Here is a 12781-nt window from a genome sequence, read left to right on the forward strand (position 1 = left end):
TTCTGAAGGCTTACAGCCTAGGTCTTTGTATTCCGTGTCTCTGGCACGCGCCTCTGCACCCAGTAGGCCTCAACCAAAACTGTGAGCAAATAGGATGTTAACGGGGTGAAGGAGGTGGGCGCGAAAAGGTTTCGAGGTCGCTCACTCAGCCGGTTTCTGCCGCCAGCCCAACCCCGCTGGGTCGTACCTGAGAGATCGCCGGTGTCAGAGCGCAGCCGGTACCTTTCCAAGCATCTTGAGGGACAAGCAGCATCGCTCCTCCCGCAGGGCGCGGGTTAAGAAGTGAGAAACCCAAGGGGCTGCTGTCCAACTAAGAAGCGAAATCCCCCTCCTCCAGGCCTTCAGGGCTGGCTCTTGGGAAATCCTAACTCTTTCCCCTTCTAACCCCTTCCTCGGCCCTTCTTCCTGCCCCGGAGGATCAAGGGCGCTGTTTTCCAGAAGCAGCCGGGTCGGAAACGGTAGGGGAATGGGGCGGTACGCGTGGGTGGAGGATAGGCGGGGAGGGGGCAGTCCACGAACTTTTGTCACTCAGCCTGGGAGACCGCGGTGACATTCCTGTCTGCTCTGCCGGCAGGCCAGCCTCTCCGGCCCTGGACTAGGGGGCGCCGCCGAGAGAAGCCGCCGCAGGCTGCAGAGTAGCCGACCGCGCTGTTGGCAGAGAGACCCTGGGCTGCCCACCGCGGCCTAGCGCGCGCCGGATGGCAGGAGAAGTGTCCGCGGCCACGGGTCGCTTCTCGCTGGAGCGGTTGGGCCTCCCGGGCCTGGCCCTCGCCGCGGCCCTGCTGCTCCTGGCCCTCTGCTTGCTCGACCGGCGCACCAGGTAAGCGCCTCGGCCGCCCGGCCACGCATGCGCGCTGGGCCCTGCGGGCCGCGCGCGACCCAGATGGCGAAGGGAGTCCCCCTCCATGATTTCCAGTGCAGACAGTCAGAACTTGCTGCGGGGCACTAGCTTCCTTTGGGACTTTGTAATAACAAAGGCTTCTTCTGTCTTTTTCCCATACATATGCATACATATTAAAGCTTTGGGACCGAATTCCATTTGCTGCTCGAGCATAAGTTGTAATAAGCCCTAGGTTGGTGGTATGCATTATGCATAACAGATACATTGTGTGTCTTGCCACTGTGAGTTGATGTTTCATGGCCTAGAAGTCATAGAACATTTCAGGAGGGGAATATTCTTACATTTCATTAGTTAAGAGAGAACTATTTCAAGAAAATGCCAGTGCATGGTGTGAACAATAATTCTGAGTGCCTCTTCCTCAGTTTACCTCCCTGTACCTCATCTGGAAAGCTGAAATAATAGTACATGCCTCGTGAGATTTTTGTGAGTACTAAATGAGTTAGTGGAGAGTATTTTATGCAGTTGCTCTATCATTTTTATAAGGACAAAACAAAACACAATAATGACAAAACCTAGACGTATGTCACTTCTTTACCTAATTTGAATTGTGGAAGTAGAAATAGAGAAGTTCAGATAAAATCATTCACTTTGAGTTTAATCTGTTTTTCCTTTCTTTCTGGGTCCTATTTTCATACTGCTCTGGTGTTCATCGCTTTTGAAAACCAAGCAGATGTATTTTGTTGGATGATAATTGATACATATACGTATATATATATTTGCATACATATATATCAATGTATAGATATCTATATGTGTGTGATACAGGTTGCTTCTCAATAGTTTTTGGGGAAATGACACCTTGTATGCACCGCATACAAATATCTGTCATCATTTCTAGAATGCCTGGAGATGAGTACTGTAGGAGTATTTGCCTTGCTTCCCATGTCACTTTTCAGAGATGTCCCTGGAATGTGCACTCCTCCAGGTTGCCTTTTCCAGTGGCTGTGCTTTTGCTTTAGAGCCCAAGATGAGGACTCAGGACACTTGAACTTCAGTGGTATGTGATTCTATGTAGGTTCCACCTTCTCTATTTGCAGGGTCAGTCAAAGCCAGTTAAGTACCTCTAGGTATGCCTTTAAAGAGAAGTTGTAAAAGAAGGCTGTTGGTTCTATTCCAACTTTACATGCAGGGTAGAAACAGACAAGCTGACTAGGGCAGTTTGGATCAGTGAAGGTAATTGGTGTGAGAATGTGGAAAATGAGGGACAGGAAGGCGAAAGGGTAAGGTAGGCTTTCTCTCCTAGCGTTCTGAGAATAGGCTGATCTTTCTCTATATCATGAAAAATTATTTTACTGAGATATTCATGCCATCAATTGCCAATTCCTTCATACGAGACTGTTTAATGCCGCATATCTATAGGACACTACTTTGATTATATTGCATTTCAGTGTGTAAAAGATAGCTTCATTTGTCCCAGTACAAGTCATGTTTCCTTATTTCTAGTGTTTGGACAATTTACTAATGCTCTACGAAAATGATTTTTCTGATATCACCTCTAAGAACAGAAACATGGTTAAGAGTCCCTTATATATTCTTACAGATTTTTTAAAATCTTATGCTAATATGCATGAATATATGTTACTAAAAATAGTGGGAAAATATACCCTGTGTTGCACCTTGTATTTTCCACTTTGCAATACATTTTAGTTACCTTCCTATGTCAGTTTATAGAAGTCATTATTTGTAATGATTATATACATATACACCATACATACACAAAAACACACACACAAAACATGGATGTCTTTGAGCTTTTGTGGAAATATTTATGTAGGATGGTGGAGTTGTTATCAAAATGTATGTGTGCTTTACATTTTAATAGATGTTGCCAAACTACTCTAAGCCTCAATTTATGTTACTACTAATCATCTGTGCAAGTGCCAATTTCTCCACATTCTGCCAATACTGGTAGTATAAATCATTTTAATTTTGCCAATCTGATACATAAAGAAAATGAAGCTTCATTTTTATCCCAAATTTTCATGTATTTACTTTTAAAGGAATTTGTATATTTTCAAAGACAGTAATTGTCTGTTTCTTCAATAACTTATTTTTCTATTGGGTTCTTTTTCTATACAATCAGCAAAGACTCTTATGTAATAGGAATTTTCATACTTTTTCATACCAGCTGCAATTATTTTTACTATTGTAATTTGCGTTTGTTTAAGAGTTTTTAGATACATGTCCTTGCTTAGAAAGCCCTTCTTGTTCCTAACATGATAAAAATATTCGGCACAGTTTTCCATTATCACATTGAGAGATTTTTATATGTATATAGATTACATTTTTATTCTCATTCCATTTTCATCTTTTGGACAATTATGGCTGAAAAGTGTGTAATATTGCATAGTATAGGAATGCCAGATGTTCCAAAGTAAAAATTTAAATAATACCTATAAAAATGGTAAAAAAAAAAATTTTTTTTAAATCGGTAAAAATCAATTCAGAGGTCATTTGTTGCCTTCAGACACTTATCAATTCCACCTCTTTTGGCTACAGTACTTTGATTTCCTTTTGTGAAATTGTCTTTTCCCTTGTTGGATATTGTCTGGTGAGACTGTCAATCACAGATGCCACTGCAGTATTTATCAGGAGAGATGACAGTGGCTTGGCCTAGGGTTGTGACTGTGGGGTTGATGGAAGGTGGTTAGAATCAGGATATATTTTTGACAGCAGAGTCAACAGAATTTACTAATGGGCTAAACATGATGTGTGAGGGAGGTGGGAATCAACAAGCTTAGAAGTTTTGTTTCCCTTTTTTTTTTTGTTTTTGGTTTTTTGTCTGATTATTTAGTGGATGGTACTGTCATTTCCTTAGATAGGGAAGGTTTGGGGGAATTGAGGAGATCAATAATTCTGTTTAGGGTATGTTAAATAGGCAGTGAGCACCCAGAGCTCAGGGGAGAGGTCCAGGCAGGATACATATTTGTGAAAGCCACAAATGTGAAGAGGGAATTAAAGCATGAACAAGTTGAGATTGCCTGATGAAAGGGTTTGATGGAGAAGAGGAGGGCCTGGGCCACTCTCCTTATGGAAACTGAGCCTGGCAGAGAAAGAGGAAAGTTTTTTTACATTCCTTTCTAGTCAGTTCCTACCAGAGTTCTGAGTCAGTTTTGCCCATTCTTGAACTTCATATAAATGGGATTTTACAGTATCCATTTTTGTGTGTAACTTCGTCTCAACATAATGATTTTAACATTCATTCCTGTTGTTGTATCTATCATTAGTTCATTCATTCTATTTAATTGTAGTTTGTAATATATATATAACACAGGAGAAGATTGAGGGGCATAGAATATAGAGTTTTCTAGCCACAACCACTTTGGAAAATTGACACTTTTCTAAGTAATTGTTGATTTTTTTGTTTTTTAAATACTTCCACCAGTAATACATGAGAGTTTACGTTGCTCCACATCCTTCCCAGTATTTATTAATGCCAGTCTATTGGTTGGAAGCACTATCTTTCTGGATTTTGGATTTTGTTTTTTTTCCTCTGAAGGGTTGATTTTTGTTTTAGCATGCAGATACATTTCTGGCTGATTATTCTGAACTCATGGAAGCTTAGTTTTACTCTTTGTCAAGGTGAGTCTATGAAAAGCTTGAGATATTTACAGATTCTTTCTTTGCTGATGCTATGATTTGAACATTTTCTTCCCCTCTAAAATTTGTATGTTGAAATCCCCCAAGGTGACGGTGTTAAGCAGTGGGGTCTTTGGGTTATAATTAGATCATTAGGGCATTGCCTTCATAAATGAGATTAGTCTCCTTATAAAAGAGATCCCAAAGGGCTCCCTTGCCCCTTTGTCCATGTGAGGACACAGCAAGAAGATGGACGTTTATGAATCAGATACTGAATGTGCTTGTGCCTTGATCTTAAACTTCCCAGGCTCCAGAACGGTGAGAGATAAATCTCTGCTGTTTATAAGTCAATCAGTTTATGGTATTTTGCAATAGCAGTCTGAATTGACTAGGGCAGATGAAATTCAAACCCTAAACTCTGTCACCCCAGTGGTGGGCAGTGGCTGAAGCTTCTGTGTAGGATTCCAGCAGATCCCTTCCACTGAGCTTTTTGGGGGTCTTCCCTGAAGATGCACACATCCAGGGTTGGCCAATAATTCGAGAGGTGTATATGTACAGATTTTTGAGGTGCCTTCTTCTTTTCTAGATTTCTTTCCTTGATTGCCAGCCACTTCAGTAGTCCCAAACTCTGGCACCCCATGCTGATAATACTTGTAGCTTTTTACTTGAGTTCCAGCTTGCTGACAGGGAGTGCCCTCAGGGGCAATCCTGTCCACACTGGACCTCACTCAATATGGGTCTGTTTTTTAAGCGTTGTCTCCCCTCCGCTATCTGCCTTCTTTTGCCTGTTCTTCAGCAAGTATAAATTGATTTCTTTTTTTGTTTGTTTCATATTTTGTTTTCTGTGGAAATATTGGGTTGGTTCAAGCAACTTTGAGATTTCTGGAATCCAAATTCTATGTAAGAAAGACATTTACCAGTGATTATTTCTAGGTGACATATTTCTATGGGATGGTTTTTCTTGTCTTTGTTATGCTTATATGTATCTTTAAGTTGATATCAATAAATATGTATTTATTTTACAAAACAAAGAATAATAAATTTAAAATTTTATTTTAATGTGTTATTTAAAATAAAAGTTTGAGAAATATGTTTAAAGTGTTTTAAATTATCATTTCCATTGGAAGGACCAGCCTTTGTGTAGTCTTTCCTATAGAAGACTTCTTATTTAGAACTGGTTGTGTTATGAAACGCAGATCATCTACAGCAAGTCATTAATAACATGTTTTTGTCCAATAAAGAGATATATTTTTAAATCACTGTGTATCAATAATAGACTTAGGTATAGATACCCACTTCCCAAATTATTGTTGAAGATAACATATAAAAATAGTCTGCATTGCAAAAGACAAACATGAAAACGAAGATGTCTCCATTCTTTCCTTGCTCAATCCCTACAAAAATGAAAAAAAAAATTAGTTTTTCTGAAACAATTAAAATAAATATAAGATGTTTGAATTCTTTTAAATAAATGAAAAATGGATTAAATAATACCTTTTTAAAATGAGGCGCTTAAACCAGAATTAAAAAATTTATAATGAAGAGGGGAAAGTATTTACAGAAAATACGATGGGGAGGGGGTGATAACAGATTTTGTTTTTAACTTGCAATTCTGGATGTGAGACCCAAAATAGACCTTAGTGAGCTAAATTCAGGGTGCTGTCAAGGCTGTATTCCTTCTGGACAGTCTAGGGGAGAATACATTTCCTTGCCTCTCTCAGTTTCTAGAGAATTCAAATCTCTTGCTCCTACTCTGACACTCCTGCCTCTCGTGAGGACAGTTGTGATTACACCAGTGTGCACATAGGTAGTTTAGGATAATCTCCTCATGTCACGATCCTTAACTTAATCACATATTCTGCCTTACAAAGTCTTCCCGCTGAGCCCCCAAAATTCATGTCCATCCTACATTTAAAAAAAAAAAATACATTCACTCCATCCCAAATAGCCCCAAAAGTCTTAACCCATTTACAGTATCAACTCAAAGTCCAAAATCTCATCTGTTTAAGAGTTCCAGATCTCATCATTTAAATCATCACAATCAGGTATTTGTGAGGATCTGTGTATGATCCATCTTGGGGGCACAATTCCAAAGAACTTTGTGGGCCTCCCATGTGTGTCACAGACATTCACTCATGAGGTATTTGTTTTCCCAGATCTTTTCTGGATAATCCCATCTTTATTCCTGGCTTCTGCTGATGTGGTTGAGGGCAACTATTAGTCATTGAAAAGATTATTCCCTAATCTTTTCAGCGATTGATTAAATACTCCGTACAAATGAATGAGTGTGTGATGGGTTGAACTGGCTTTCTGATTCTTCCCACCGCTAGCAAAAATTGTCCAACCGTACCGTTAGCTTTCTCTGCAGAGCACTGTTTCCTGGCAGTGAATCTCCTAATTTAGTGCACTTGCAATCTGGATAGGTGGACAATTTCCCAAATCATCAATTCCTGGTTCCTTTTTGCCTAACAGTTCTTCTCTTAATCTATCTCTTTCCTTTCACATTTTATTATAAATAGTGAGAAAAAAATAAGCTAACCTTTCAACACTTTGCTTGGAAATCTCCTCAGCTGAATATCTAAGTTCATCATTTACAAGTTTTGTTTTCCACATAATTCAAGGACACAGTAGAGCTAGGATTTCTGCAACTTTATATAAGGATCCCTTTTACTCCATTTTCCAATAACGCATTCCTCAGTTCTTCATTTCATGTGAGTCTTCACCAGCAGTGCCTTTAACATTCCTATTTCTACTGTTTATTTTTGATGATTTAAGTATGTTTTAAGATATGTTCTTTACCATACCCCTTACTTAATTCTTTCTGACCTCTCACTAAAGGGGTTGTTGATGTCTATATTTCTACTAACCATTTGTTCCAGTAAATATAGTTTTCTACCATTCTTCTCAGAATTCTTTTAGCATTTGCCCATTACCCAACTCCAAAGCCACTTCTACAGTTTTAGGTATTTGTTATAGCAACAAACTACTTCCAGATACCACAAATCTCTATTAGTTTTCTAATGTTACTATAACAAATTACCACTAATCTAGTGACTTAAAACAACAGAGAATTTATTCTCTTACAGTTCTGGAGGTTAGAAGTCCTCCTGGGCTAATGTCAAAGTGTGAGCAAGGGCTGTGTCCCTTTTGGGAGCTCTCACAAAGAATTCATTTCTTTGACTTTTCCAGCATCTGGAGGCCACCAAGACCTAGGTCATGGGCCCTTCCCCCATCTTCAAAACCAGCAGCATGGCATCTCTAAATCTCTCTCCTACGCTGACATTTCCACTCTGCTATTATAAGGACTCTTGTGATTATCTCGGGTCTGTGCTCACAATCCAGGACAATGTTCTCATCTCAAGATCCTTAATTTAAATCGCATCTGCAAAGTCCCTTTTGACATGTATAGCACCAAATTCACAGGCTTCAAGAATTAGGACATGGACAGTTGAGGGGCATTATTCTTCCTACCATACCTTTTGATGTCAATAATGACCTTATTAAAGCTTTTACTTGATAGGCACCTGTAATAGTTTTTTAGGGCTGCTCTAACAAAGTACCACACACAACCTGGGTGGCCTAAACAATAGAAATTTATTGTCTCATATGCCAGAGGCTAGAAGTCTAAGATCAAAGTGTTTGCTGGGTTGCTTTCTTCTGTGGGTTGAGAGGGAGATTCTGTTCCATGCCCCTTGCCCAGTTTTTGGTGATTTTCTGGACTCTATGTTGTATCATGGCTTATGGAAGCTTAACCCTGAACTCTGCTTTTACCTTCACACAGAATTCTCCCTGTGTTTGCGTCTGTGTCTACATTTCCGCTCTTTGTATGGATATTAGTTATATTGTTTTAGGGGCCCACCCTACTGTGGTATGCCCACATCTTAACTAATTATATCTGTAATGATGCTATTTCCAATTACAATCACATTCTGAGGTACTAGAGGTTAGGACTTCAACATGTGAGTTTTGAGGGGTCATGATTCAACCCATAACAGCATCATTTTAAAAAATAGATTCTTCTTATGTGAGTCTAAGATTTTTATCTGTACTAATCAGATATTGTAAACACTCTTGGGCACATTGGAGGAATAGGAGTGATGGTTAAACGTTTTAATTCATGATTTAGGCAGGCAGTGTGGCCTTATGGAAAGTTGAAAATAGATAACTTATGGCGTAAAGAATAAAAAGCATATCGTATTTCAAAGCACCCCTCTTTCATACAGCTAAGCATGCCCTTCCTTTAGCTTTAGGCTTTGATTCCTACTAAAATACATTGGTCTCGGGGCAAGGAGCTTTCAACTTTTCTCGCTGGATACTCACACCGCAGAGTAAATGAGTTTCAGATTTTTTCCTTTTAATATTTTAAATGTAATCTCCTAGGGTCCTTTAGCTGCCTTATTCCTGTGGATTTTCAAGCTTGCCTTTAGGTGGAAGTGAACTTTCCTTATCATTTTGCTCAAGTGATAATGATAAGGAAAGAACACTGATCCCGAATGTGGGGTATGGTGTTGGCCCAAAAGATCGAACATTGGGAATTAGAAATGATAGGATTTGGGGTCTTCCAGGCTTGATGTTATTCAGAGAAGATTTGATTATTGCTTGTTTGCGTAAATAGGACCTCACACTTTTCAAAATGTGGTCACATTTCTCACGTGCTTTGATTCTCACATCTATCTAGTAGCTGGCATTTCCATTTTGTAGTTGACAAAGGTGACTCAGCTAGGTTCTGTAGACTACTCAGTGGTCACTACAGTTCATGGATCCTTTGAATCATCTGTTGAAGGAAGGATTCTCTCTGAGATAATCTGGGAAATGTCAAGTGCTGAGGCTTCCTCTTCTGGGTTCAGTCTTTGAGATCTTTTTCTTGTTGGAAATTTTCTTATGCAGAGCAAGTTGTGTCCCCAAATGGAGATGTGGATTTATGTAAACATCTGGAATGGCGATTCACCACCTTCACAGGCAGTGGGTCATCTTGGCACTGTGGGTTACATTGAAGAAGGATTTCTCAACCTGGAAATTTGGTGCTGGATGATTCTTTGTAGTGGGTGCTGTCCTTTGCAGTAAAATATTTAGCAGCATTCCTTGCTTCTATCTACTGGATGCTTGTTGCATACCCTCCCCTTCCATAAAAATAATGAATGTCCTCAGATATTGTCAAATATCCTTTGGGTGAGGGTGGAGAACCACTGCATTGAAGAAGTGGAGGGCATGCCCACAGTCATCTTCTGAGTGAAAGTCTTGCTTGTAGTTAGAGGGAAATTCCCACCTTGGAATGGGTATGAATTATAAGTCAGATAGTAAAACACTGGGATTCTTATTGCCTTATCAAGGTCCTGGATATGGATGAGTGGCTTTTTACTTATACAGTGGAATATTCTCAAAATTTCTCATGATTGACATAAAAAGTAGTCATGAGCACAGAAAAATTTTGAGATGTATGGTTATGAATCATATACATTTTTGTATTAAAATAGACTTTTTTTCTTAGAGCAGTTTAGGCTTTAAAAAAAAAACAAAAAACTGAGTATATGGCTGGGCACAGTGGCTTATGCCTGTAATCCCAGCACTTTGGGAGACCGAGGTGGGTGGATCACTTGAGGTCAGCACTTTGAGAGAAGCCTGGCCAACATGGTGAAACCCTGTCTCTACTAAAAATAAAAATAAAAAACATTAGCTGGGCATGGTGGTGCGTGCCTGTAATCCTAGCTACTCGGGAGGCTGAGGCAGGAGAATCACTTGAACCCAGGGGGCAGAGGTTGCAGTGAGCTGAGATCACACCACTGCACTCCAGGCTAGGTGACAGAGCAAGACTCCATCTCAAAATAAAAAAAAAAAGGAGTGTAAAGTACAAAAAGCTGCCCCATACGGTAAGTCCTCACTTAACATCATCTGGATTCTTGGATGGAAACTGCAACTTTAAGCAAGACCCTGTATTTTCTACAGTAGGCTAATTGATATAAATAAGAGTTAAGTTCCTACAACATATTTCTGTTCACAAAACCTCACAAAACTTCTAAATAAGGACCAAAAACACTTGTAATTTTAAACATTGAATTAAACGTGATATATACATACATTTAAGAAAGATGAGCAAAAGCAAGTAAGATTATTATTTACCCAATTATTCCAGTTCAGGGTCTCAGGTGGCCAGACCCTGTCCTGGCAGCTGTGGGTGCATGGCAGGAGCCAGCCCTTGACAGGACAGTATCCATCACAGGGGCCACTCACAGAAACCCACAGTCCCCCAGATGGAGATCATTTAGGCACAGCCACGAACCTCACATGCACAACTCTGGGATGTGGGAAAAAAAACAGAGTACTTGGAGAACACCCATGCAGACCTGGGGTGAATGAACAAACTCCACACAGACATTGCCCCCTGGTTGAATTGATACTTTTTTCTCATCAAGTTATCACAAATGCCATTGAATGAAAAACAACTGTATTTGGGGACCTGCTGTACTCCCTTTACCCCTACCTTTCACTGCCCACTCCTTCAATTCCCTTACTATTAACACCTTGTGTTAGTGTGGTCCATCTATTACAATTGAGAAGTCAATACTGATACATCATTGTTAACTAAAGTTCATACTACATTAGGGTTCTTTCTGTGTTTTACATTCTGTGGGTTTTGACAAATGTCTAATGATGGTTTGGTTGTGCCCCAACCCAAATCTCATCTTGAACTGTAGTTCCCATAATCCTCATGTGTCATGTGTCATGAGAAGAACCCAGTGGGAAGTGATTGGATCATGGGGCTGGTTTCCCTCATGCTATTCTCTCAATAGTGAGTACTCATGAGATCTAATGGTTTTATAAGCATCTGACATTTCACCTGCTGGCATTTCTCTCTCCTACTGCCACATAAAGAAGGACATATTTGCTTCCCCTTCAGCCATGTGTGTAAGCTTCCTGAAGCCTCCAAGGCATGCAGAACTGTGAGTCAATTAAACCAATTTTTCAAATAAATTAGCCAGTCTTGGGTATGTCTTAATAGCAGTGTGAAAATGGACTAATACAGTAGATTGGTTCCAAGGGAGTGGGACACTGCTATACAGATTCCCAAAAATATGGAAGCAACTTTGGAAATGGGTAAAAGATAGAGGATGGAACAGTTTGGAAGGCTCAGAAAAAATACAGAAAAATGTGGGAAAGTTTGGAACTTCCTAGAGACTTGGAGGGCTTTGAAGACAGGAAGCTGCGGGAAAGTTTGAAACTTTCTAGAGACTTGCTGAACGGCTTTGACCAAAATGCTGACAGTGATATGGACAATAAAGTGTTCTCAGATGGAGATGAGGAACTCATTGGGAACTGGAGTAAAGGTCATGTTTGCTATGCAGAGAGTCTGGTGGCATTTTGCCCCTGCCCTAGAGATCTGTGGAACTTTGAGCTTGGAAGAGATGATCTAGGGTATCTGGTGGAAGAAATTTCTAAGGGGCAATGTGTTCAAGAGGAAGCAGAGCATAAAAGTTTAGAAAGTTTGCAGCCTGACAATGTGATGGAAAAGGAAAAACCATTTTAGAGAAATTCAAACCTGCCACAGAAATTTGCATAAGTAAGGAGGAGCTGAATGTTAATCATAAACACAATGGGGAAAATGTCTCCAGGGCGTCAGAGACCTTCATGGCAGCCCCTCCCATCACAGGCCCAGAGGCCTAGGAGGGAAAAATGGTTTTATGGATCAGGCCTAACTCCTGCCCCACTGCTCTGTGCAGCCTAGGACATGGTGCTCTGTATTCCAAATGCCTCAGCTCCAGCTGTTGCTAAAAGGGGCCAAAGCACAGCTAGGGCCATTGCTTCAGAGGGTGCAAGCCTCAAGTCTTGGCAGCTTCCATGTGATGTTGAGCCTGTGGGTGCACAGAAGTCAAGAACTGAGGTTTGCGAATCTCTGCCTAGATTTCAGAGGATGTATGTAAACACCTGGATGTCCAGGCAGAAGTGTGTTGCAGGGGTGGAGCCCTCATGGAGAACCTTTGCTAGGGCAGTGCAGAAGGGAAATGTGGGGTTGGATTCCCCACACAGAGTCACTCCTGGGGCATTGCCTATTGGAACCATGAGAAGAAAGCCACCATCTTCCAGACCCCATTATGGTAGATCCACTGACAGCTTGCACTGAGCACCTGGAAAAGCCAGACACTCAATGCCAGCCCATGAAAGCAGTTGGGAGAGGGGCTGTACCCTTCAAAGCCACAGGAGTGGAGCTGCCCAAGGCCATGGAAGGCCATCTTGGGTCAGAATGACCTGGATGTGAGACATGGAGTCAATGGAGATTATTTTGGAACTTTAAGGTTTAATGTCTGC

The 12781-nt window shown here is 40.6% G+C and overlaps 1 protein-coding gene across 1 annotated transcript in view; it reads left to right on the forward strand.

The window, feature by feature from the left end:
* Positions 1-494: 494 nt before the first annotated feature.
* Positions 495-12781, forward strand: part of LOC105504468 (25-hydroxycholesterol 7-alpha-hydroxylase) — a 196452-nt gene continuing 184165 nt past the window's right edge. The window contains exon 1 of the mRNA XM_011931926.1: positions 495-820. Coding sequence (XP_011787316.1) covers positions 699-820 — 122 coding nt within the window. The 5' untranslated portion in view covers positions 495-698. The remainder of the gene's footprint in view (positions 821-12781) is intronic.

The sequence above is a fragment of the Colobus angolensis genome, unplaced genomic scaffold (assembly GCF_000951035.1).
Source record: "Colobus angolensis palliatus isolate OR3802 unplaced genomic scaffold, Cang.pa_1.0 Scaffold92, whole genome shotgun sequence".
NCBI classification, from domain to species: domain Eukaryota; kingdom Metazoa; phylum Chordata; class Mammalia; order Primates; family Cercopithecidae; genus Colobus; species Colobus angolensis.